At 40.2% G+C, this 19,182-nt stretch overlaps 1 protein-coding gene across 1 annotated transcript in view; it reads left to right on the forward strand.

Annotated features, from left to right (window-relative positions):
* Positions 1-19,182, forward strand: part of Lamb4 (laminin subunit beta 4) — a gene marked incomplete at its 5' end in the record, with an annotated part of 136,801 nt that overhangs the window by 57,489 nt on the left and 60,130 nt on the right. The window contains 8 exon segments of the mRNA XM_059279851.1: positions 3,175-3,214; positions 3,216-3,339; positions 10,347-10,477; positions 11,755-11,867; positions 13,007-13,057; positions 13,059-13,124; positions 17,932-17,981; positions 17,984-18,064. Of these exon segments, the coding sequence (XP_059135834.1) occupies positions 3,175-3,214; positions 3,216-3,339; positions 10,347-10,477; positions 11,755-11,867; positions 13,007-13,057; positions 13,059-13,124; positions 17,932-17,981; positions 17,984-18,064 (656 nt within the window).

Raw genomic sequence — 19,182 nt, forward strand, 5'->3', positions numbered from 1 at the left:
ATTACATTTGCAAGTAAAGCTGAGTGAACAAAAAGGTGTAGTGCAAGACACACTGCAGTTCCCAATGCCACTAAGATGAATGAGGATGTGTTAGAGAGGCAAGACAAAGGAGCCAAGATGCTTTTTTCTGTTTGTTTGCTTTGTTTTGTTTTTAATTAATTTTTTAAAATTTTCTTTTGTGGGGGATGCTACAAGGGTGAGGAGTAGATATACAGGGATTGGGAAATAAGTTGGATTGGAGTACATGATGTGAAATATCCAACAAATCCATAAAAATTTATGCTTAAAAAGAAAGAAATGTATCTTGCAATTGAGAAGTTTAAACTCAACTCTTTGTTCTCAACTCTTGGCAGCTCATCATGACATTTTAGACAAAGAAAAACAAAAAGTTAACCTAATAAAAGAACAGTGACCTTGATGTGTCTAAAGAACTGTAACTGGTAAATAAAAAACATGTGCCTCTGAGGAAATAGCCAGGGTCTAAAATTAAATCAGTTTACTGGAAGCATATAGGGGGAGGAGATAAGAAAATAAATGTGAAAGACAAACTCAGTCAGGCAAGTCAGGTGTTCTAGAAGTTTTACAAAGAAGTGGAAATGTATGTAAAGAAAGTTAAAAATGATACTCCCCATGTGACAGCACCACTGAAGACCCCAAATCAGAGCACTGTAGGAAAACTTCAAACTAAAGATGATGTATTATTGTGATGGTAGACCAGTTGGCTTGTGTGGGACACAGACTCAGTGATGTCATCAGAAGGACAACTAAGCAGAGGCCACTCTGGGGGAACTGTCCATCACAGATGCCCCTAAGCGCCATAAGATAGCCCTCACCCATATCTAAGTGACAATACCCTGAACCACACTGGATGAGCAACATGAAAATGAAACCTGGCCCACAGGGACTTTCCTTAGCCACATCCGGAGTGAAGCAGTTTATTTCACTATTTTTTCTTAAGTTAACATTTGGTTTAAGAAAAAATATCAAAAAGCTTCTGTCATGTTTTTCTGAACATTATGTCAATGTCTAATATTTAATATTTAATTATTGCTTGAGTAAAATGAGGCATAAAATTCACTGAGGTAACAAAAATACAGACGGTTGAGAGCATTCCAAACAAGAGTCTCAGGTCTTAAATCTACATTTTATCTGAGCATGTTATGTTGAGATTCAAGAAGTGTTTTTTTAAGCATTTCATACTATCAGAGTTTTTCTTTTCTAACCTCACCAGCTATTTATGTTGTCTAAAGGTCAAGATGTTGCAATGACATAGTCTTGGGACACAGAGTTGATTCTGTTGACACAGTTCACATTTTACCAGAACTGCGGGCTGATACACAATTGTTTCTGCTGGACTGGGGCATTCATAGAACACCACAAATGGTCCATAGAATACCTTAAAATCAGCTCAATGATCTGCTACCCACCCCACATGTAAGTGTAATGTAAACCCTTAGAGATTGTAGCTGGAGTTTTCTCCAGTCCCACCTGGGTCCATAGCCACTCAGACTAAAGTAAACACACAGAGACTTATATTACTTATAAACTGTTCAGCCATGGCAGGCTTCTTGCTATCTAGTTCTTATATCTTAAATTAACCCATTTCTATTAATCTATAAATTGACATGTGGCTTATGGCTTGCTGGTACTTCACATCTTACTTCTCATGGTGGCAGTGGCTGGCAGCATCTCCTGACTCAACCTTCCACTTCCCAGAATTCTCCTCTCTGTTTATCCCACCTATACTATACTTCCTGCCTGGCTACTGGCCAATCAGTGTTTTATTTATCAATCAATCAGAGCAACACATTCACAGCATATAGAAAGACATCCCCAGCACTACTGTTTTGTTATATGTAATTTTACTATGTTAAAGTTAAAAACCTTCCTTTTTGAAAAAAGAAAAGGGGAAGTGCTGGGGATGTCTTTCTGTATGCTATGAATGTATTGCTCTGATTGTTTGATAAGTAAAACGCTGATTGGCAAGAAGAATAGTATAGGAGGGATGAGCAGAGAGAAGAATTCTGGGAACAGGAAGGATGAGTCAGGAGTCACCAGTCAGACACAGAGGAAGCAAGATGTGGAGGCAGAACTGAGAAAAGGTCTCAAGCCACGTGGCTAAACATAAATAAGAATTATGGGTTAGTTTAAATGTAAGAGCTAGTCAGTGGTAGGCCTGAGCTAATGGCCAAGCAGTTTTAATTAATATAAGCCTCTGTGTGTTTACTTGGGTCCAAGTGGCTATGGGACTGGTGGGTGAGAGAGATTTGCCCTGACCATGGGCCAGGTGGGACACAGGAAAACTTCAGCTATAAGAGATCATTATGGTAGTAAATACATAGGTTTTATTTTAAAAGTTGCAGGTAAATGGTATTAGAACTTCTCACAGAGATCCTAAAGGACCTAGCTTGAGTGAAGTCTGGTGCTATGAAAGGAAATAATTTAATTTAATTTAATTCCCTTCATCCTCATTACTCAACTGCTGAAAATGGAAGAGATGTGCCCATGGAGACCTTTCCCAAGTCTGAGGACAAGGAAGGCTACTGTGAGGCCTTCTAGGGTGGTGGGCTATTTGATATGTGATGATGGCGTTGTTGTGATTTTGATACTATACCTTGGGGTGGTGCGGATCTTCACAGCCAGATTCAGCTGAGCTTCTTTATCTAGGTTGAATACTGAAGCCTAGGGCATCACCTCCATGGATGTTCTCCCTGTGACTGATGGTACTTATTTTAGTTATTAGCACACTCTTCTCTGGTCTGCTCATTGTCAGATTTTATTCTATAATAGGAAAGGATGTTGAAAAACAATGACCTTAAGAGAGTCACAATAGCCTAATTGATTTCTTTTGCCCCAGATGTTTCCAAGAATGAGATAAACAGTCCTGCCTGCGTGCCCCGCCCCCCAGTCTGGTCTGATGGATTCCTGAAAATCTGTGTGCTGTAGTCAAGAGATATCCTACTATCTCCTTTCCCTGGTTTTTAGAGTATTGGAGGGGAGAAGAGGCTAGGTTCCCTGGCTGTGAATTCACTTTTCAGGACAAGTCGTATTAGGCCTGTGGCCTACTAGTATCCTCACAGGACAAACTCTGGAGCATCCAGTCCAGCACCCCCCAATGCCTCCACTTCATCCTCAGTCCCTCCACATGCCCTCACATTAGATTCTCTCCTTTAGGTGCTTGCCTAAGGACGGGTAGTGTGAATGCAACCCACAGTATCAAAGGTCATACCTGCATAGAACCAGCCCCCAGCTTCTTCTTTGTCCTTTTGAATTTCTATCTCTATGAAGCAGAGGAAGCTATGCCCATCTAAGGACTCGCACCTTTGGTTTATATTTCCTGTCTTCTCCCCACAGACTTTATTTGATGGCATGTCAGTAAACACATATAGCCTAGAGCTCATGACTGAGGCACCTAGGACAGAATGCCTTTGTCCACGGATTCAGATCAGAGCCATGCTTGTTTTATCATGCAACCACAGGTTATATACTTTTTGAGGTCTGAGCCTGTGTTCTATCTTTGTACCCAACTGTACCACAGCACTTGTCAAATAGAAGCAAATAAGAACTAATTGAGGCAAAAAAAAAAAAAAGCTACTTTTGCTCTTTCAATCACATACAATGAGTTTGTTGGATGTCTGAATCTCTGTCTCCACCATGATGGTACAAAGTACAAGGCAGTGTCTATTGCATTTACCAAGCTTGCGTTAGTGCATAGCATGGGGCCAGACACATAGTAGGGAGCTTATGGCTTTCTGATAATAGATGAATAAAATATGTAAGATTCTCAACAGCATGACTCCCAACTAGGGAAAGAAAAAGGTGACTCAGGGTAAAAGTCTTAAAAGAGAGTAAATACTTGAAAGCCAGTTCTGAAGGTGGTATTTAGATAAACAAAGCAGGTCCCATTGTCCCACAATCTCTTGGAATGTGTCCTTCATCTAGTCAGTCACTGGGAAAATACAACAGAGTTCCTCAGGAGACTTCAGACTTGCTATTTTGAGGACTAGAATTGAGGCAAGAGTAAAAGGCTTTCACTGTCCCTGGCACAAAATTAGGTGTTCAGGATCCACATAAAACAACTACGTCTGCTTTCTTTAGAGTCTTTAATATTGCCTATTTATGATGGTGACTTGTAGCTTTTTAGAAAGGAGTGTTGCTATTTATGTTTAGGCAATAACTATAAAGAAAATAGTTCCCATATTTTAGATGAGAAAACACAAAACAGATATAACATAAAACACATGCACAAGTTAGCTACTTAACAACACTTTAGAATTTGCCATGTGATGGTTGCTGCAAATGATGAAATGAATTAATATCATGACTACTATGGATATCAAGCAGGGGTTGTGAGTAGAAGGCCAAAAGAATGCTGGTCATGATGGTTAGGGAATGCTATCGCTCAGAGAAAACTCAGGGTGAGATTAACATCAAGTATGTAAAGCACAACAGTGTGATCATTTTCTTCCTATACTGAGGGCAAGATCTTTAATTGCAATAGGCAAAAAATAAATTGGGTACCACTCAATTATTTGTTCATTCACTCAGCACATCTTTATGGTGTGTTTACTGCAGTTGATGTACTAGTAAAACTTCAATTTATTCAAAGTTCTATGCTTCCGTATATTATGACATTTAATAGACAACCTAAATGTAATCATGCAGATGAAGAAAACATTCAAGAGGTAAGAACTATGGCCAAAGTCAGATAGACAGCAGGGCCTGTACGGACATCCAGGCACATCTGGCACCAGTGCTCTGGCTCTTAAGCCATATAGATGCTTCCCAAAATTGTGCATAGTGGGGAACCCCAGGACAGTATAGAAGGAGATTAGTTAGGGTCCTGGCCCCAAGAGTTCTTTTCTAGCTAGTACCTTAATATAGCTAGTTCAAGTTGGAGCAAGATGAGAGTGGGACCACAAAACAAGGCAGACAATATATGTATTAGGACTTCTGAGCCATATGGATCTGTTTTTATGAGTGGACTACAAACCTAAGTAGTTATATAATTGGGCCAGAGACTTGAAAACCAGGAGATTCAACTGTGGAATAAAAGAGACAATAGATGTTCCATTTCCCTTCTATTGCAGTTTCCTGCCATGCCTCAAGGCTAGAGCTTAGTCTTTGGGCAGCGAGTCCATTGAAATTTTCTAAGCAGGAAAATGATGTCCTGAAGATGATCTTTGAGAAGGCTAGGCAAATATCATGACAGGCTCCAAATAACTCAGTTAAGAACTAGGCCTCAGGTCCTTCTTCTTGAAACTGAGCAGGCCATTTCTGAGGAAGCTGTGAACAAAAGACAATCAGTCTTTAACAGCCCTGACAGCAGCTCAAGGTAATAACCAAATAAGGACAAAGCCTGGGACTTGTCCAGGCCTGCCAAAAAATGGAAAATCTATAGCCTCAGCCAGTCCTTGCTAGCGCTAGCCAATCAGGAATATACTAACATAACTGCCACTCGCTTAAACTAATCCTAGATAAAAATGACCTAATCGCCCTAGGAACTCCCCTTAGCTGTGTTAAAAAGAGCCTGCGAGCCTCTCTCAGGGTAGTCGCCATTTTGTATGCGTGTTGATATTTTATCTGTGCACCTCAATAAAGCTTATCGGAGGATCAGAGGAAAAAGCCAGCCACTATATTAAACATAGAGGTAGGCAGTCCAGATGCAGAGATTCATCTGGATCTCTGTGAGTTTAAGGCCACACTGGGAAAAGAGCTAGGCATGGTGGCATATGCCTTTAATTCTCAGCACTAGTTAACCATAGAGATCTGGAGGGTTGTACAGACAGACAGGAAGTGAGAGAGCTAGGCAGAAAGATGATGTGATGTAGCTGGGCAGAGAGAGGAAGTGAGATGTCAGGGCACAGAAAGGATATAGGCTTAATTATACAGGAAGCAGCTCTCTCTGGAAGCTGAGGAATTGGTAAGGTGAGGTTGGCTGTGACTTGTCCTATTCCTCTGACCTCTCAGTTTTCACCCTAATGTCTGGCTCTGGGTTTTTTATTAATAAGACCATTTAGCAATTCGTCTTACATGTATGTACAGGTGAACAACCCCATATGCATGCATAAACACTCTTGCTGATTGCATACATGGATGGTGGTCTTTTGTGGGACTTCTACAGGACCCTGACAGTCTTCAGTGTTCCTCCAAATACTCTTATCAGAAGAGAGGAGTCTGCAGGCGTGTAGATGTGAATTAGAGTCTTCAGAGATAGCAGAAAACAACCAGAGATAGAAATCCAAATGGACATAAACCAAAGACAAAAGCCTGGGAGTTCTTTTGATATTCTAACCCAAGAATTACAAGTAGCTTTCCTGGTATCTCTTTAAAAGACTGTATGTATATATACATGTGTGCATATATATGCACTTGTGGCTCAGAATGCACAATGTAGTGTGTAGACTCACAATACAGGCATCAGAGAGCTCATTAGAAGTTCAGTCCTGGGCTGGAGAGATGGCTCAGCAGTTAAGAGCACTGGCTGCTCTTCCAAAGGACCTGAGTTCAATTCCCAGCAACTACATGGTGGCTCACAACCATCTATAATGAGATCTGGTGCCCTCTTCTGGCCTGTAGGCATACATACAGGCAGAACACTGTATACATAATAAAAAAATAAGTCTTAAAAAAAAAAAGTTCAGTCCCATCTGAAATAACTGTGTCAGGTCTGCATTTTAACAATGTCTGCAAGAGATGCCTGTGCATTATAAGGAGGTTCCACTTTATTTTCTTTTGGAAATGACTTGAAAGAGAAGAATGGGGAATGAGCCACCAACCTCCATGTGGAGGAAACACAGTCTAAAGTTGCAGAAAGCTAATTATTGCTTACATTTGATAAAATACAAAATTTAATATAGTATAGAGCTAATGTTAATTCCATAATATAGGTTTCTCTGTATAATACTAGTAAAATGGTCAATTTTATGCTACAAGATGAACATAATTGATGAAGAAAAAAAAAAGGTAAATAGACAAATCATGTGTGGCTTGTTCTAAGGGCCCTGCATCACAAAGGTCAGGAGCTGGATGGAGAACATGGTTGAGGGTCACAACAGTGATTCTCTGGAATAAACAGGGTCCCAGAAGCAGATCACAGCTGACTTCAGGGCCACAAGCTCCTGATGAATAACCATGATACCTGTGAAACAAAATCCTTGTAAAAATCAATAATGAGACATCGATCAAGTGAACGCTGAATCCAAGATGTAACAAAATTTTGGAAACATGGGGCAATCAGAAAATTTAACTAAGTTGGCAGAATGGTATAAAAAATAACCGTGGGATCTGGAGTTTGAAGGAAATTGAAATTACATAGACATCATTCCTCGGGCGCAGTTTGACTGGTTTAAAAAAAAAAAAAAAAAGACTACCTGCTGCAGCCCCACCACAGCCTGGGTTCGGGTTCTGAGACGGGGAAGGGGCATAGGTGCAAGGAAATGAATTGTCCAAGCACCAGATGAGTTTCACACAAGTGGCCAGCCCCAAATAGCTCCAGCCATCTTCATTTATACATCAAAACAAGCATGTTTTTCCATACTAACAAACAAGTTTTTCCCATCCTCCAACATTAACCTCCAGCAAGAACAAATATGTCAAATATGTTTTTTACCAACTTTTACATCAAAACATCTTTAAACAAAAAACAGCACTTATCATTTTTTTATCTTGGTGAAATATCAAGCCAGGTGCATTCTTTCTTTACAAAACTAATAGTTGATTGACATAGGCATATATTTTCAAGAACATCAATCTCATTCAAAACGTATTTATAGATCTACCTCTAATCCTGTCAGCACTGAATCAGAATGGCTCCTGGGGTCTGGAGTGACAGCTGGCATCCTCAGACAAGAAACCTGAGAAGCATCAACTCCCAAAGAAGTTTAGGGGAAAATAGTCAAGAAAAACTGAGATTTCCATGAATGATCACATCTGTCCCATGCATAACTGACAAAATGATACCAAAACCACAAAGAGAATGATCAATATTATGAAAGAGAAGAAAGTATGCAGGCCACATGGTCCCAGTAGTATTCTGCACTGTCCCGAATTCTGCTGGTCCTTGCTGAATGAAACTCTCTGCATGGGTTTTTGCCTCATCTAGAGACCCATTGTACAAGCACTCATATACTGGTCCAAAATTTGGCCACATAGCTCTTGTGAGAACTTTATAAGAACAAACTCTACAAGCCACAGTGACAAATAACTACTTGTCTGAAGAACCATTGAAAGTTGTAATACGCCGGGCGGTGGTGGTGCACGCCTTTAATCCCAGCACACGGGAGGCAGAGCCAGGAGTCTCTCTGTGAGTTTGAGGCCAGCCTGGGCTACCAAGTGAGTTCCAGGAAAAGGCGCAAAGCTACACAGAGAAACCCTGTCTCGAAAAACCAAAAAAAAAAAAAAAAAAAAAAAGAAAGAAAGTTGTAATACATAAAAATTCATTGAATCTGTGTACTCCAACTATTTCATGTTTTCTCCATCTTTGTCCTTGAATTTTCACACTGAAGCACAGCATTGGTACCCATTTTAAGCACCACAAAATCAGGGACAAGGGTCAGCAAGCTTGCCAAACCTGATAACTTGAGTTTAGTCCCTGAGACCCACATGGTAGAAGGAAAGGATCTACTCCCTCAAACTGTCCTCTGACTTTCACAAGCATTCTGTGCTGTGTATACACACAGTAAGTAAATAAATATATATTTTAAACGCCACAGTAAACAAGAATTAAATATTTTGTCAGTTTAAGCTCTAGTTAGTATAGCATTTTCTAAAAGAAAACCCAATATCACAAGACATTAGAAGAACCAAAAACTGGTGTTTTACAGAGTAAATAATATAAAGAGATTATACAGAGATAGACAGGGATAGAGAGAAAGAGACATGGGCTTCCTGTGTGTATAACTGACAACACAACTGAAATTCTTAAAGGAAGGTGTGACTAGTGCAGTTCGTTAGCAAAACTGTCATCTGTAAAGACTTCAGCAACAACTTTGCCAACATGTGATGTATATTTCCAGCAACAAGGAAGTGATTTCAGAATTGACAGAAGAGCTATAGTATTGAAGGAAAATCAGCAAAGTCTGCATGCTGTGGGATGGTCTGTATGTCAAGTGTGTTGCTGATTGGTCAATAAATAAAACACTGATTGGCCTCTTCAAGGGTTGATGTGAGTTTAGAGAGAGGTGAAAGTGCAATTTTTTAGAAGGGAAATCACTTCAAGCTGTTAGCTGCAAATGGGACATGGGTGTACCACCAGGCAAAAAAGATTCGGGGCAAGAGTTTCTTCTATACTGAAACTACTAAATATTCTTCAAATGTTTGAAAATCACTGCACAGGGACTTTAAATATACTTCTGATCTCTTGGAGCCTGATCTGATCGGAGAGTTTCTTATTTATGTTTCTGTCTCCAGTGCAGGGCTCTGGTCTGCTCTGTGGCAGAGGCCCTGGCCTGTTCTTTGTATGCCCCATTCAGAGGCTGATGCTTAATTGTTACCAAACAAGCACTCACAGCCAGAAAGCAGCTTGGAGTGGATCACAGAGCAACTTGAACTCCAGTCTAAATACTTTGAGTGTTATTCTGTTGGCAGTCAGGACTAGTTTGGAAGGCTTTGTTGGCAGCAGTGTGGAATATGGACAGGGCCAAGGACAGAAAAGAGAGAATAGCCAAGAGCTATTGCAGAAACACAGGCAGAGTAACGAGAAGCAGATTTGAGCAGAGGCTATGAGTATAGTGGGAGATACAAAGAAAATTAATAAGTATTATCTCCAGGGCCCAGATGCCCCCAGGCTCATGTCCAGTATAGAGATTGACAGGGATTAGAGTCTAGAAAGTGATTAGGAGTTTTGTGCTTACATGCCTTCAGGCAGATGGAAGAGGAGTGTTTATCATGCTTGGACAGAATGGAAATGGGGAAAAGAAGTGCATTTCTGTTCTTTCATTTTAATGCACAATCAGACAGAATCTCTAAAATACACGCAGGAGTATTCTTTTCCCTCCATATTTTGGCAGAATTCCACAATTGTGAAAAAAATAAGATTGTCTATATGAAATATGCTCAGTTCATCAGCACATGGGTCACTTAAACTGCATAGCACCTGCTTTCAAGTTCATCCTTGAATGTAACACAGGTTCCAAGGCTGAAGCTTGAGCACATTATTCTCAGCTAGCCTCTGGACTGTATCCAAATAGTAATTTATCTGTGACCCAGAGAGATCATATACACACCAGGAAATCCTTTCTTTTTCTGAACTTCTCCAGGCCTTGGTTGTAAGGAAAGCAATTTACAATTTTCCCTGTGATTTTTGGCCAGGTGTCTGCTTTTTGCCACTGTTTTGTGATACCCAGTTCCTGGGAACCCTGTTACATGAACTGGACATGGATTTGCCAGGGTTCTCCCTGGAGGTGGCCTGAGATTTCTTGTCAACAACTTTCCTTTTCCCATGGATTTCACCATAGCTGTTCACTATGAAGCCCAGGTATCCACTGACTCCTACCTCAGGGGGAGAAAGCAGGAACAACATATTCCTGAACTGTTTCCATATCTGCTTTGCTAGAAGAGGGTGACCATAAAACAACTTGAAAAAAGTAGCACATCTGGAAAGCATTATAAACCAAAGGGTTTCCTAAAGACGCTGGAGCTGCACCAAGAGCATGTGCACAAGCTCTTCATCCAGGAGAGAAGCTAGAAGCTGGAGTGATGTGTTTGAGGGGGTAGGCTTAAGGAAGTAGCAGCTGAATGTTTGTGTAAGAATAATAAACAGCAAAAATAATATAAAGTCTTCCCTCATGGGGCTTTTTCTCCAAAAGCAAGTACTAACCAACATGTGTGAAGAGATTTTCCACCAGAGGCATGTCAATAGAGGCTTTTGTTTGCATTCAAATCTTTCCCTGCAGCCAGAGACTCTAAGCAGATGGTCCTTCTCACTCCCTACTACCAAACTCTCCCCTCCTGAAGGAGACCTGAGTAAGAATAGATGCCAATTAGAAAAAGAAGCTTCCAAAGATTTTCTAGCTGAGCCGACATCCAACCCTCTCCCTTCAACTATGTTTCCTGTGGGAGTGGTCTTAGAGGCCTCAAGATTCCTTGGGAGACCATATTCTGAAGGTAGTCATTGCATATCACATGACCAGAACTGGTGATCCAATGTGAGACTCTTGATAGTTCTTATAAATCAAAGCCAAGGACTTTAAATGAACTTTGACCTGGTGAGCATAAAATCCATTTGAAAAGAGAATATATTTATTTGTTCATAGACTATCTCCCTAGCATCTCAAAACAAAACACAAAACTAACAGCAACAGCAACAAAATCTTTTTCAAATTGTAAGGCTTGCAAATGTAGCTAATTTTTCTATATGTCATCCTCCTTCCCCTCCCCTTGTATGTGTAACATCTTTTGAAAGATTTCAATTTGTTATCCTTGGCTCTGCAGTCCAGAGCCATGATGAACTGACCAAATCTTTTGGAGATGGGTTGATAATTAGACCTGTCAGAAAGGTGAGGGGTTTTCCCAGTCCCATGAGCTTTGTACAAGGAAAACAATGTTCTTCCTGCCTAGATCACAATCTACACATATGGGAGAAAGCCACTCTGACATTTTTCAATTCCAACACCATTCCAAGTGAACTAAAACTTGCAAATTCAACTCTGTGCACTATCCATAATAAGTGAGGTATATGAGGATATATAATATATGAGGATGGGAGAAATGGTTTATCCTTTGCCCGAGGTTTTTTGATTTCTTCCTGTGTAGGAAGCTGACTGGGCTATTCAGGTCATAGTCAACACCCCTAGAGGAAACAAGCACTGTACACATAAGAAGCTACAAGGATCAGCTCCAGCTTTTGCTTTACCAGCTACTGCCAGGTATGGTATGCATGGAAGATCTCTAAGAATGTGGACCATATATCAACTTTGCAACCAAGGATAAGTAAACAGGGAAATAGAAATATCAAAGGAGATGTCCCATTTATTGTGTGCACTTACTATGTGCTACTCAATATTACATTTCAATACTCCTAACAGCTCAGTGACGTAGTCTGTGTCTTTACCAGATGAAGAAAGAATTGAGAAGATTCTCCAGCACACAGTGGAGCCAGGATTGCGGCCCAGAGATAGCCTAACTCTAACTTCCTTTTCTGTTCCACTGATGGCATGGATATGTGATAAACTCTATAAACCTGAAAGTCAATTGATTCTCAGTAGCTTAGAGACTAGGTGGAGAACATTACTGATGTTAAGACCTATAGCTGGAGTTTTCCTGCCTGGCCCACAGTCAGGACAAATCTCTCTCACCCGCCAGTCCCACAGCCGCTCAGACCCAACTAAGTAAACACAGAGACTTATATTGCTTACAAACTGTATGGCCGTGGCAGGCTTCTTGCTAACTGTTCTTATAGCTTAAATTAATCCATTTCTATAAATCTATACCTTGCCATGTGGCTCGTGGCTTACCGGCATCTTCACATGCTGTTTGTCATCATGGCGGCTGGCAGTGTCTCTGACTCAGCCTTCCGCTTCCCAGCTTTATTCTCCTCCTTGTCCTGCCTATACTTCCTCCTGCCTGACTACTGGCCAATCAGTGCTTTATTTACCAACCAATCAGAGCAACACATTTGCCATACAGAACATCCCACAGCAAAGACCACTCATTTTTGCCTCATCAGAGACGATAGCAAAATGGAAAGGAAATCCTATTGGTATAAACATGATAGCTAGGATAGAAAGTATCAGTCGTATACTGTCTCCCAGGAAGCCATGTGAACCATGAACAATAGTTTCTAAGACTGCAATTCAGCACAATCATGGTAGAGCCTCAGAGGATCCATGAATGTACTGTCCAAATGCTCCCCAACACCCTAGTGCTGGTGAAGATCTCAGCCTTGATTGAGTTCCACAATGAAGTACTTCACAGCTGAGGTGGGATCCTGCCAGGTAGTGTGGCCACTTAGATAATATCATTGTATTTTTATCACTGAACCTTTGCACTATTTCTTTAGACATAGAATCATGTTGCCTCTCACACCAGTCTATTTAGAAGCAGATGTGCCATATTCATAGACCTCTATTTTCTCAGCCTTTGGAAGGAGAGTCCCTCGCTCATTCTCAAATCTTGGTTGTTCTGTATCTGAACAAAATGCTATTACAATGCTACTTTCAAACTCTAGTAGATTATTTATTTAATGGTAGAAATGTATCTGCTTAATTATTCCAACCACCAAATAGCCAAGATAAATTGCATACTACAGTATGTCCTACTAATGGCCTAAAGTGTTTTATTTGTGGATAAAATTCAAATTGATTGGTTAAAATTGCTTGTTGAGCATGCCAGCTAAGCCTTTTCATTTTCACAATCCTCTTCAAGCTGGTGTAGTACCTACTTTTCAGGAGTGGCTCACTTATTGAGTGTAACATACATAAGTGCAACACTTATTGACCTCCTGAAATTCATTTACCCCCCTTTGAAGATACCTTAAAATTTATGAGCCTGAATATAGCCATTATGAGACCATTAGTTCTGCTCCTTATGAGCTGCCTGTTTTTTCTTTATGGTTCTTAGTTGTTCTTTTGCAGAGCTGCCAGCTTAAGTTGTGCTGGGATGAAGAAAAATGGGCCTTGGAGGTTCGTGTTCCTGGAGTTGTATCCATGCCAGTAGATGCCCACACACTCCAGAAGAGAATTTGACATTGCTGCTGCCATTGTTGCTGTTATAGCAGTGACGGCCACCACTGCTACTGTTTCTGGGATTACCATTTCATAATTGGTTACTATAGCTAGCACAGTGGAGACCCTGGCAGCAAAAGTAGCTACCACAGTTAGTTAATCTTCCTTTCTATTGGGCATGAGAGAGAGAGAGAGAGGCACATGCACACACACATACATGGGAAGACATAAATAAAATAAATATTAAAAATAAAATTTAGAAGTAATAACTCTAAGGGAAGTAAAAAAGAGAATGGGGGAAAACTAATGAAGTTGTAGACCTATAAAGGCTATTATTAATAACAATCATGATAATCAAATTTATTCAAATCCATATCCTGTATGTCTTTAATTGTGACTATAACATATATTATAATAAATGATTTGTCCTCTGAATGTGTTGTTCCTGGATGTAAAATACAGTTCTTACTCTCAAAGAGTTCTCAGTTCAAGACAAGAGATATATATCACATTATTAAAAATACATTGGATAGATGCAGTAAGTAGCTAGTTTGAAATTAATTTTATAATATATTCATTTGATCAGTTTTAAAGTAATCTTTTTTTTTTGCATCTAGCTATGGAAACCCTGGGCCATGAACCAAAATTAAGAGAGCAGCTTGCCTTGGTCAGCTCTCAACAACACCAGAAGTTCTCAATCTGTATTTTAGGCTGGGACAGAGATTCAAGTGCCTGTGATTTATTGAGAATATGAATCTGGAAAACTGAGGAGTGAGAAAGATGAGAGGACAGAACAAGGAGGCAGGACACAATCTTAAGTACAGTGTGACTTCTGTCTTGTCCCACAGGGTATGCTGGAGCATTTGCTCCAGAGCTAAATCTACCTAGAAGCAAGGGAGTAGTTCCAAACATGCCATGTCATTGTCACCTCTACCACTGAGTACATAAGTCCCTCACCCACATGGCTGACTGTTATTTTGTAAAGAAGATAGCTATGAGCCTTTAGGAGTCAATACCACAGCAGCTGCAGGGCAAGAACAAGAGTCTACCAAAACAGGATCCAGCCTGGGCATCACGTGTCCACTATAGTCCCTGACTCAGAATGTCTAGAGGAGTAAGGTCCTTGCACATTTCATTATTGCATCTAATGAGCTTAATATCATACTACCAACTTCACTGTTCTACGAAGAGAGAATTAATCATACAAAACTTGGATATTCCTAAGTCTCTGTGTAGCTCTCCTCAGCCACATTACCATTTGCATCTGTCTTAGTTTGCTGTGATAAAACACCATAACCAAAAACTGCTTAGAAAGAACATGGTTTATTTAGCTTTTATGTCCTGATCACAGTCTATCATGAAGTGAAGGAAGTCAGGGTAGAAACTGAAGGTTGGAACCTGGAAGCAGGAACTGAAGCAGAGGCGATGGAGGAGTGCTACTTACTGGCTTATTCCTCATGGCTTACTCCACTTACTTACTTTTTTATACAGCCCAGAACCACCTGGCCAGGGTGGTACCACTCACAGTGACCGGGCCTTTTCACATCAATCATTGATGAAAATGCCCACAGACCTGTGCATAGGCCAATGTGGTGACATTTTCTCTATTGAGGTTCCCTCTTCCCAGATGCCCCTAGATTATGTTGGGTTGATAAAAAAAAAAACATAATCAGCAACACATCTAAGAGTAAGTTACAGGAAAAGAAGATTAAATGATCTTCCTTTGTGCTACTTTGCACAAATGCATTTGTCAGGCATAGCAAAGCAGTTAAGATTTATTTCACTTACCCAGATTATATGATACATGTTTCCATAAAACTATGTTAGAGTCAATAGTTTGTTATGCATTCTACAACATCAAGCTGCCATTCTCCTTTTTAAACCCTAGAACAGATTATATTTGGTAAATGTAAATCTTTAAATATTTCTTCAAGAAGTGAGTCATGCATTGCAGAATCATAAACTGACAAGGACTGTTGTCATTTGGTCCACATGCTTGTTTCCATCAGTGGCCAACTAGGAACTGACTCACACTCATAGCTGTCAACTCATCACTGGTTATCTAACCTTATTCCTAGTCGTGAAGCTTCTAGCTGTCTTCTGTGTCTCTTCCCACCTGGTTTGTGTTTGGAGAATCCAGCCTTTTTATATTCAATTTAAAGATACAATGGTAGAATAGAAATATGCTTTATGGAATGATGTTTTATGAAGCACTTACTATAAGTTAGTTAGTAGTAGAAACAACTCTGGGGCTTACTCTCTGATGGGAAGATGTAGACAGGCAAACAGCATGGAATATGTCTTAGCTACTTTTCTTATTGCTGTGATAAAATACCTTGACAAAAGCAATTAAGGAAGGAGGGTTTATTGTGGCTCACAGTTCAAGGATATGGTCCACCATAGTGGAGAAGGCCTGGTAGTAAGAACTTGTGTCACACTGTCTGCAGTCAGAAAGCAGAGCAGTGGATTCATGTGCTTAACTCCCTTTCTCCAGACTACAGTCCAGGATCTCAGTCCAGGACATGATGCCACCTGCAGTGGGTGGATCTTCTCACCTCAATTAACTTTATCAAGATAATCACCTACAAGTATGCCCAGAGATCTGTCTCTCAGGTGGTTCTAGATGTCAACAAAGTGACAGATGAGATTAACCATCACAGGATATGAGATCCTGCGAGTTAAAGCAGTGTGCTAGTACATAGACATAATGTTTGGGGGCTATAATGAAGCAGCCCATCAGGACAAGGAGTTGTGATGGAACAATGCTATCCACCTCATGGCAAGGATGGAAAACAGGAAAAGAAATTACCAGGGTAATTATCCTCTTTGAGGGCATACTTCCAATGACCAAGATGCTCCATACCTCTTAAAGTTTCTACCACCTCTCAATGAAACTACTGGAGAGAATAAAACTGCAGTATATAGACCTTTGCAGAACACTTAAGACCCATATCATGGCACTTCATTTTTACTACACATTTTTTTAACATTCTTTGAAGTGAAATGCGTAGTTACTATAGCCCATCTGCACACATAACTTCCAAGTATAGAAAAGTAGCAAAAGTATAAAGAGTTAGCTATACTCTAGATACATTTAAGATGAGGAGCATCGCCGGGCGGTGGTGGCGCACGCCTTTAATCCCAGCACTCGGGAGGCAGAGCCAGGCGGATCTCTGTGAGTTCGAGGCCAGCCTGGGCTACCAAGTGAGTTCCAGGAAAGGCACAAAGCTACACAGAGAAACCCTGTCTCGAAAAACCAAAAAAAAAAAAAAAAAGATGAGAAGCATCACTGAACAACAGCGTCAAGGATAATCAATGCTTTCTTCATTCAGAGCTTGGTAGATGACAACATTATTTAGTAACACAACAGGTTGGAGATGCTAGTGATCTGATGCAGTCATCCAGGAGGGAGATTCTATACATGATATGCACAGAAAGGAAAGCAGGTTTGGATAACAGGTAGGAGAGGCTAACAATCTGATGCAGTCATGCAGGAGGGAGATTCTGTGCATGGGTGTATCAAAGGTCCATGAGGGAAAGACTGGAAAAGGTTGAGGTATGAGCTATGAAGACTGGCTTCAGAATGTACAAAGCAGAGAAGGCCAGGAGAGATATATCTGTTATTTAGTTTTTAGTTCTTTGACAATTAAGTACATGTGTATACTGAATTTCTATTCAGTTTTACCCCTCTCCATTACCTTCCCTCATCTCTCTTCTCATGAAATAAATCTTCTCAACAAGCCCTTTCTACTTTGATCTTTCATTTTGTTTTGTTTTACTCACTAGGAAACATTGTCTAGGCCATGATTTCTTCACTTTCAAGTAGTCTAGCTCAAATCCAAGCCAGGCATATTGGCACATCAGTAAGTCCAGCACTTGGGAAGTAAGGTAGCCAGATCACAAGGTCAGCACCAGCCTATACTACCCAGCAAGGTCCAATCTCAAAGAACTAAAAATAAACAAAACAAAGCAAATGACAAATTTATTAGTAAGTAAAAATATAACAAAAACAAATCAATAAGAATTTCTTTTGCCATGATGGATCAGTAACTCTAAACACCTAAAGATTGATTAAGTAACTGAAGATCATAAAATTATAAAAGTCCTAGACAATTTGAAAGATTGGGCTGAGTGTCTTTTTGAGCCACTATTCTGAGATTTATGCGGTGAGACTCTTAGATAGTAAAGTTTGAACATGCATCTTCTTTTCTCATTATCTCAAAAATTTGGCCTCATTCCCCACACCAATTCACTGAGGATTTCTCAGTGAGCAGGATGTAGCTGAATATGAGCTGCAAAACTATGTTGAAATGGCCTCAGGGTGGGACCTTAAGTGCTCCCAGCAGTGTGTGAAAGGCCCTTGGTCAGCATGTCTGCACAGCTGCACAATGGGGCCATGGGTAAGTGTCCTTCTATATAGCTCTTCTGAGGCACCATGAGCCTGCAAATGCTTTCTGGAATGTAAGCTAATAGATAAATTTTAGCATCTACTCTAAACAACAACATACCCATCAGCCAATAATTAAATGATGCCCATGGTGGTCTCCTGGCATGGTAGAATCCGACGCTTCAGTATGGTAAGTACACGATGAGGAACTTCACTGCAGGAATTAGAATGATCCTGCTGGGGAAATGGTCCAAAACATGCATTTGGAATCCTAGAATTTTAGGGCGAGAATGAACTCTAACCAAGGTATTTCTCTAGTAATAGATAATGGTGTAAAGGTAAAAAAAAAAAAAAAAAATTACATAATCTGTCACTTGCTTCACTATAGCTCTACTCGGATTTGGAACTGGGTAACTCTTTGTGTGAAGGTAGGGGAGTTTGTCTTTGCACAACAGGATTTGTTACCTCATCTATGCCTCTCCAGGTGTCAGCATCACTCTCCTCAAATTGTGACATCAAAAAAAATGTGTCTTAATTTTGTCAAATGTCTCCTAAAAAGTGAGGTCAGCTTGAAATTGAGAACTCATGCTATACGCTGACAGCTATGTTGAGGGCCAACTAACTCACTGTCTCATAAAATGCATGGAATAGAGGCAATAAAAAGCTTCTTTCTGTATGTGTTAGTTTTTAGCACTGTAATGAATTTCTGAAAGAAATAACTTGAAAAGCAGGAAGTTATTTTGGTTTATGGTTTCAGTTCATAGTTAACTGGCTCCATTTTTTCTGGGCCTGGGATGAAACAGACCAAAATGCACAAGGGTGACATAGCAGAGTTACTTGTTTTGTGGTGGCCAGAAATTAGAGAAAGACAAGGAAGGGACCAGGAAAAAGTTACATCCTTCCAAGTCACACTCCCAGTATTTATTTACTCCAGCCAAACCCTACCTCCTAATTTCTAACACCTCCCAAAGCTGTCATCAAATTATACATTCACCAATGGATTAATTCACTGCTGAAGGCAGAGCCTCAGGATCCTATGATCACTTCTCAAAATCCTCACCTCTTAATAACTCTGCAATGGGAATCAAGACTTCAGCATGTAAGCCTATGTGGAATACCTCAAATCTATAA

This window comes from Peromyscus eremicus, chromosome 14 (genome assembly GCF_949786415.1).
Source record: "Peromyscus eremicus chromosome 14, PerEre_H2_v1, whole genome shotgun sequence".
NCBI classification, from domain to species: domain Eukaryota; kingdom Metazoa; phylum Chordata; class Mammalia; order Rodentia; family Cricetidae; genus Peromyscus; species Peromyscus eremicus.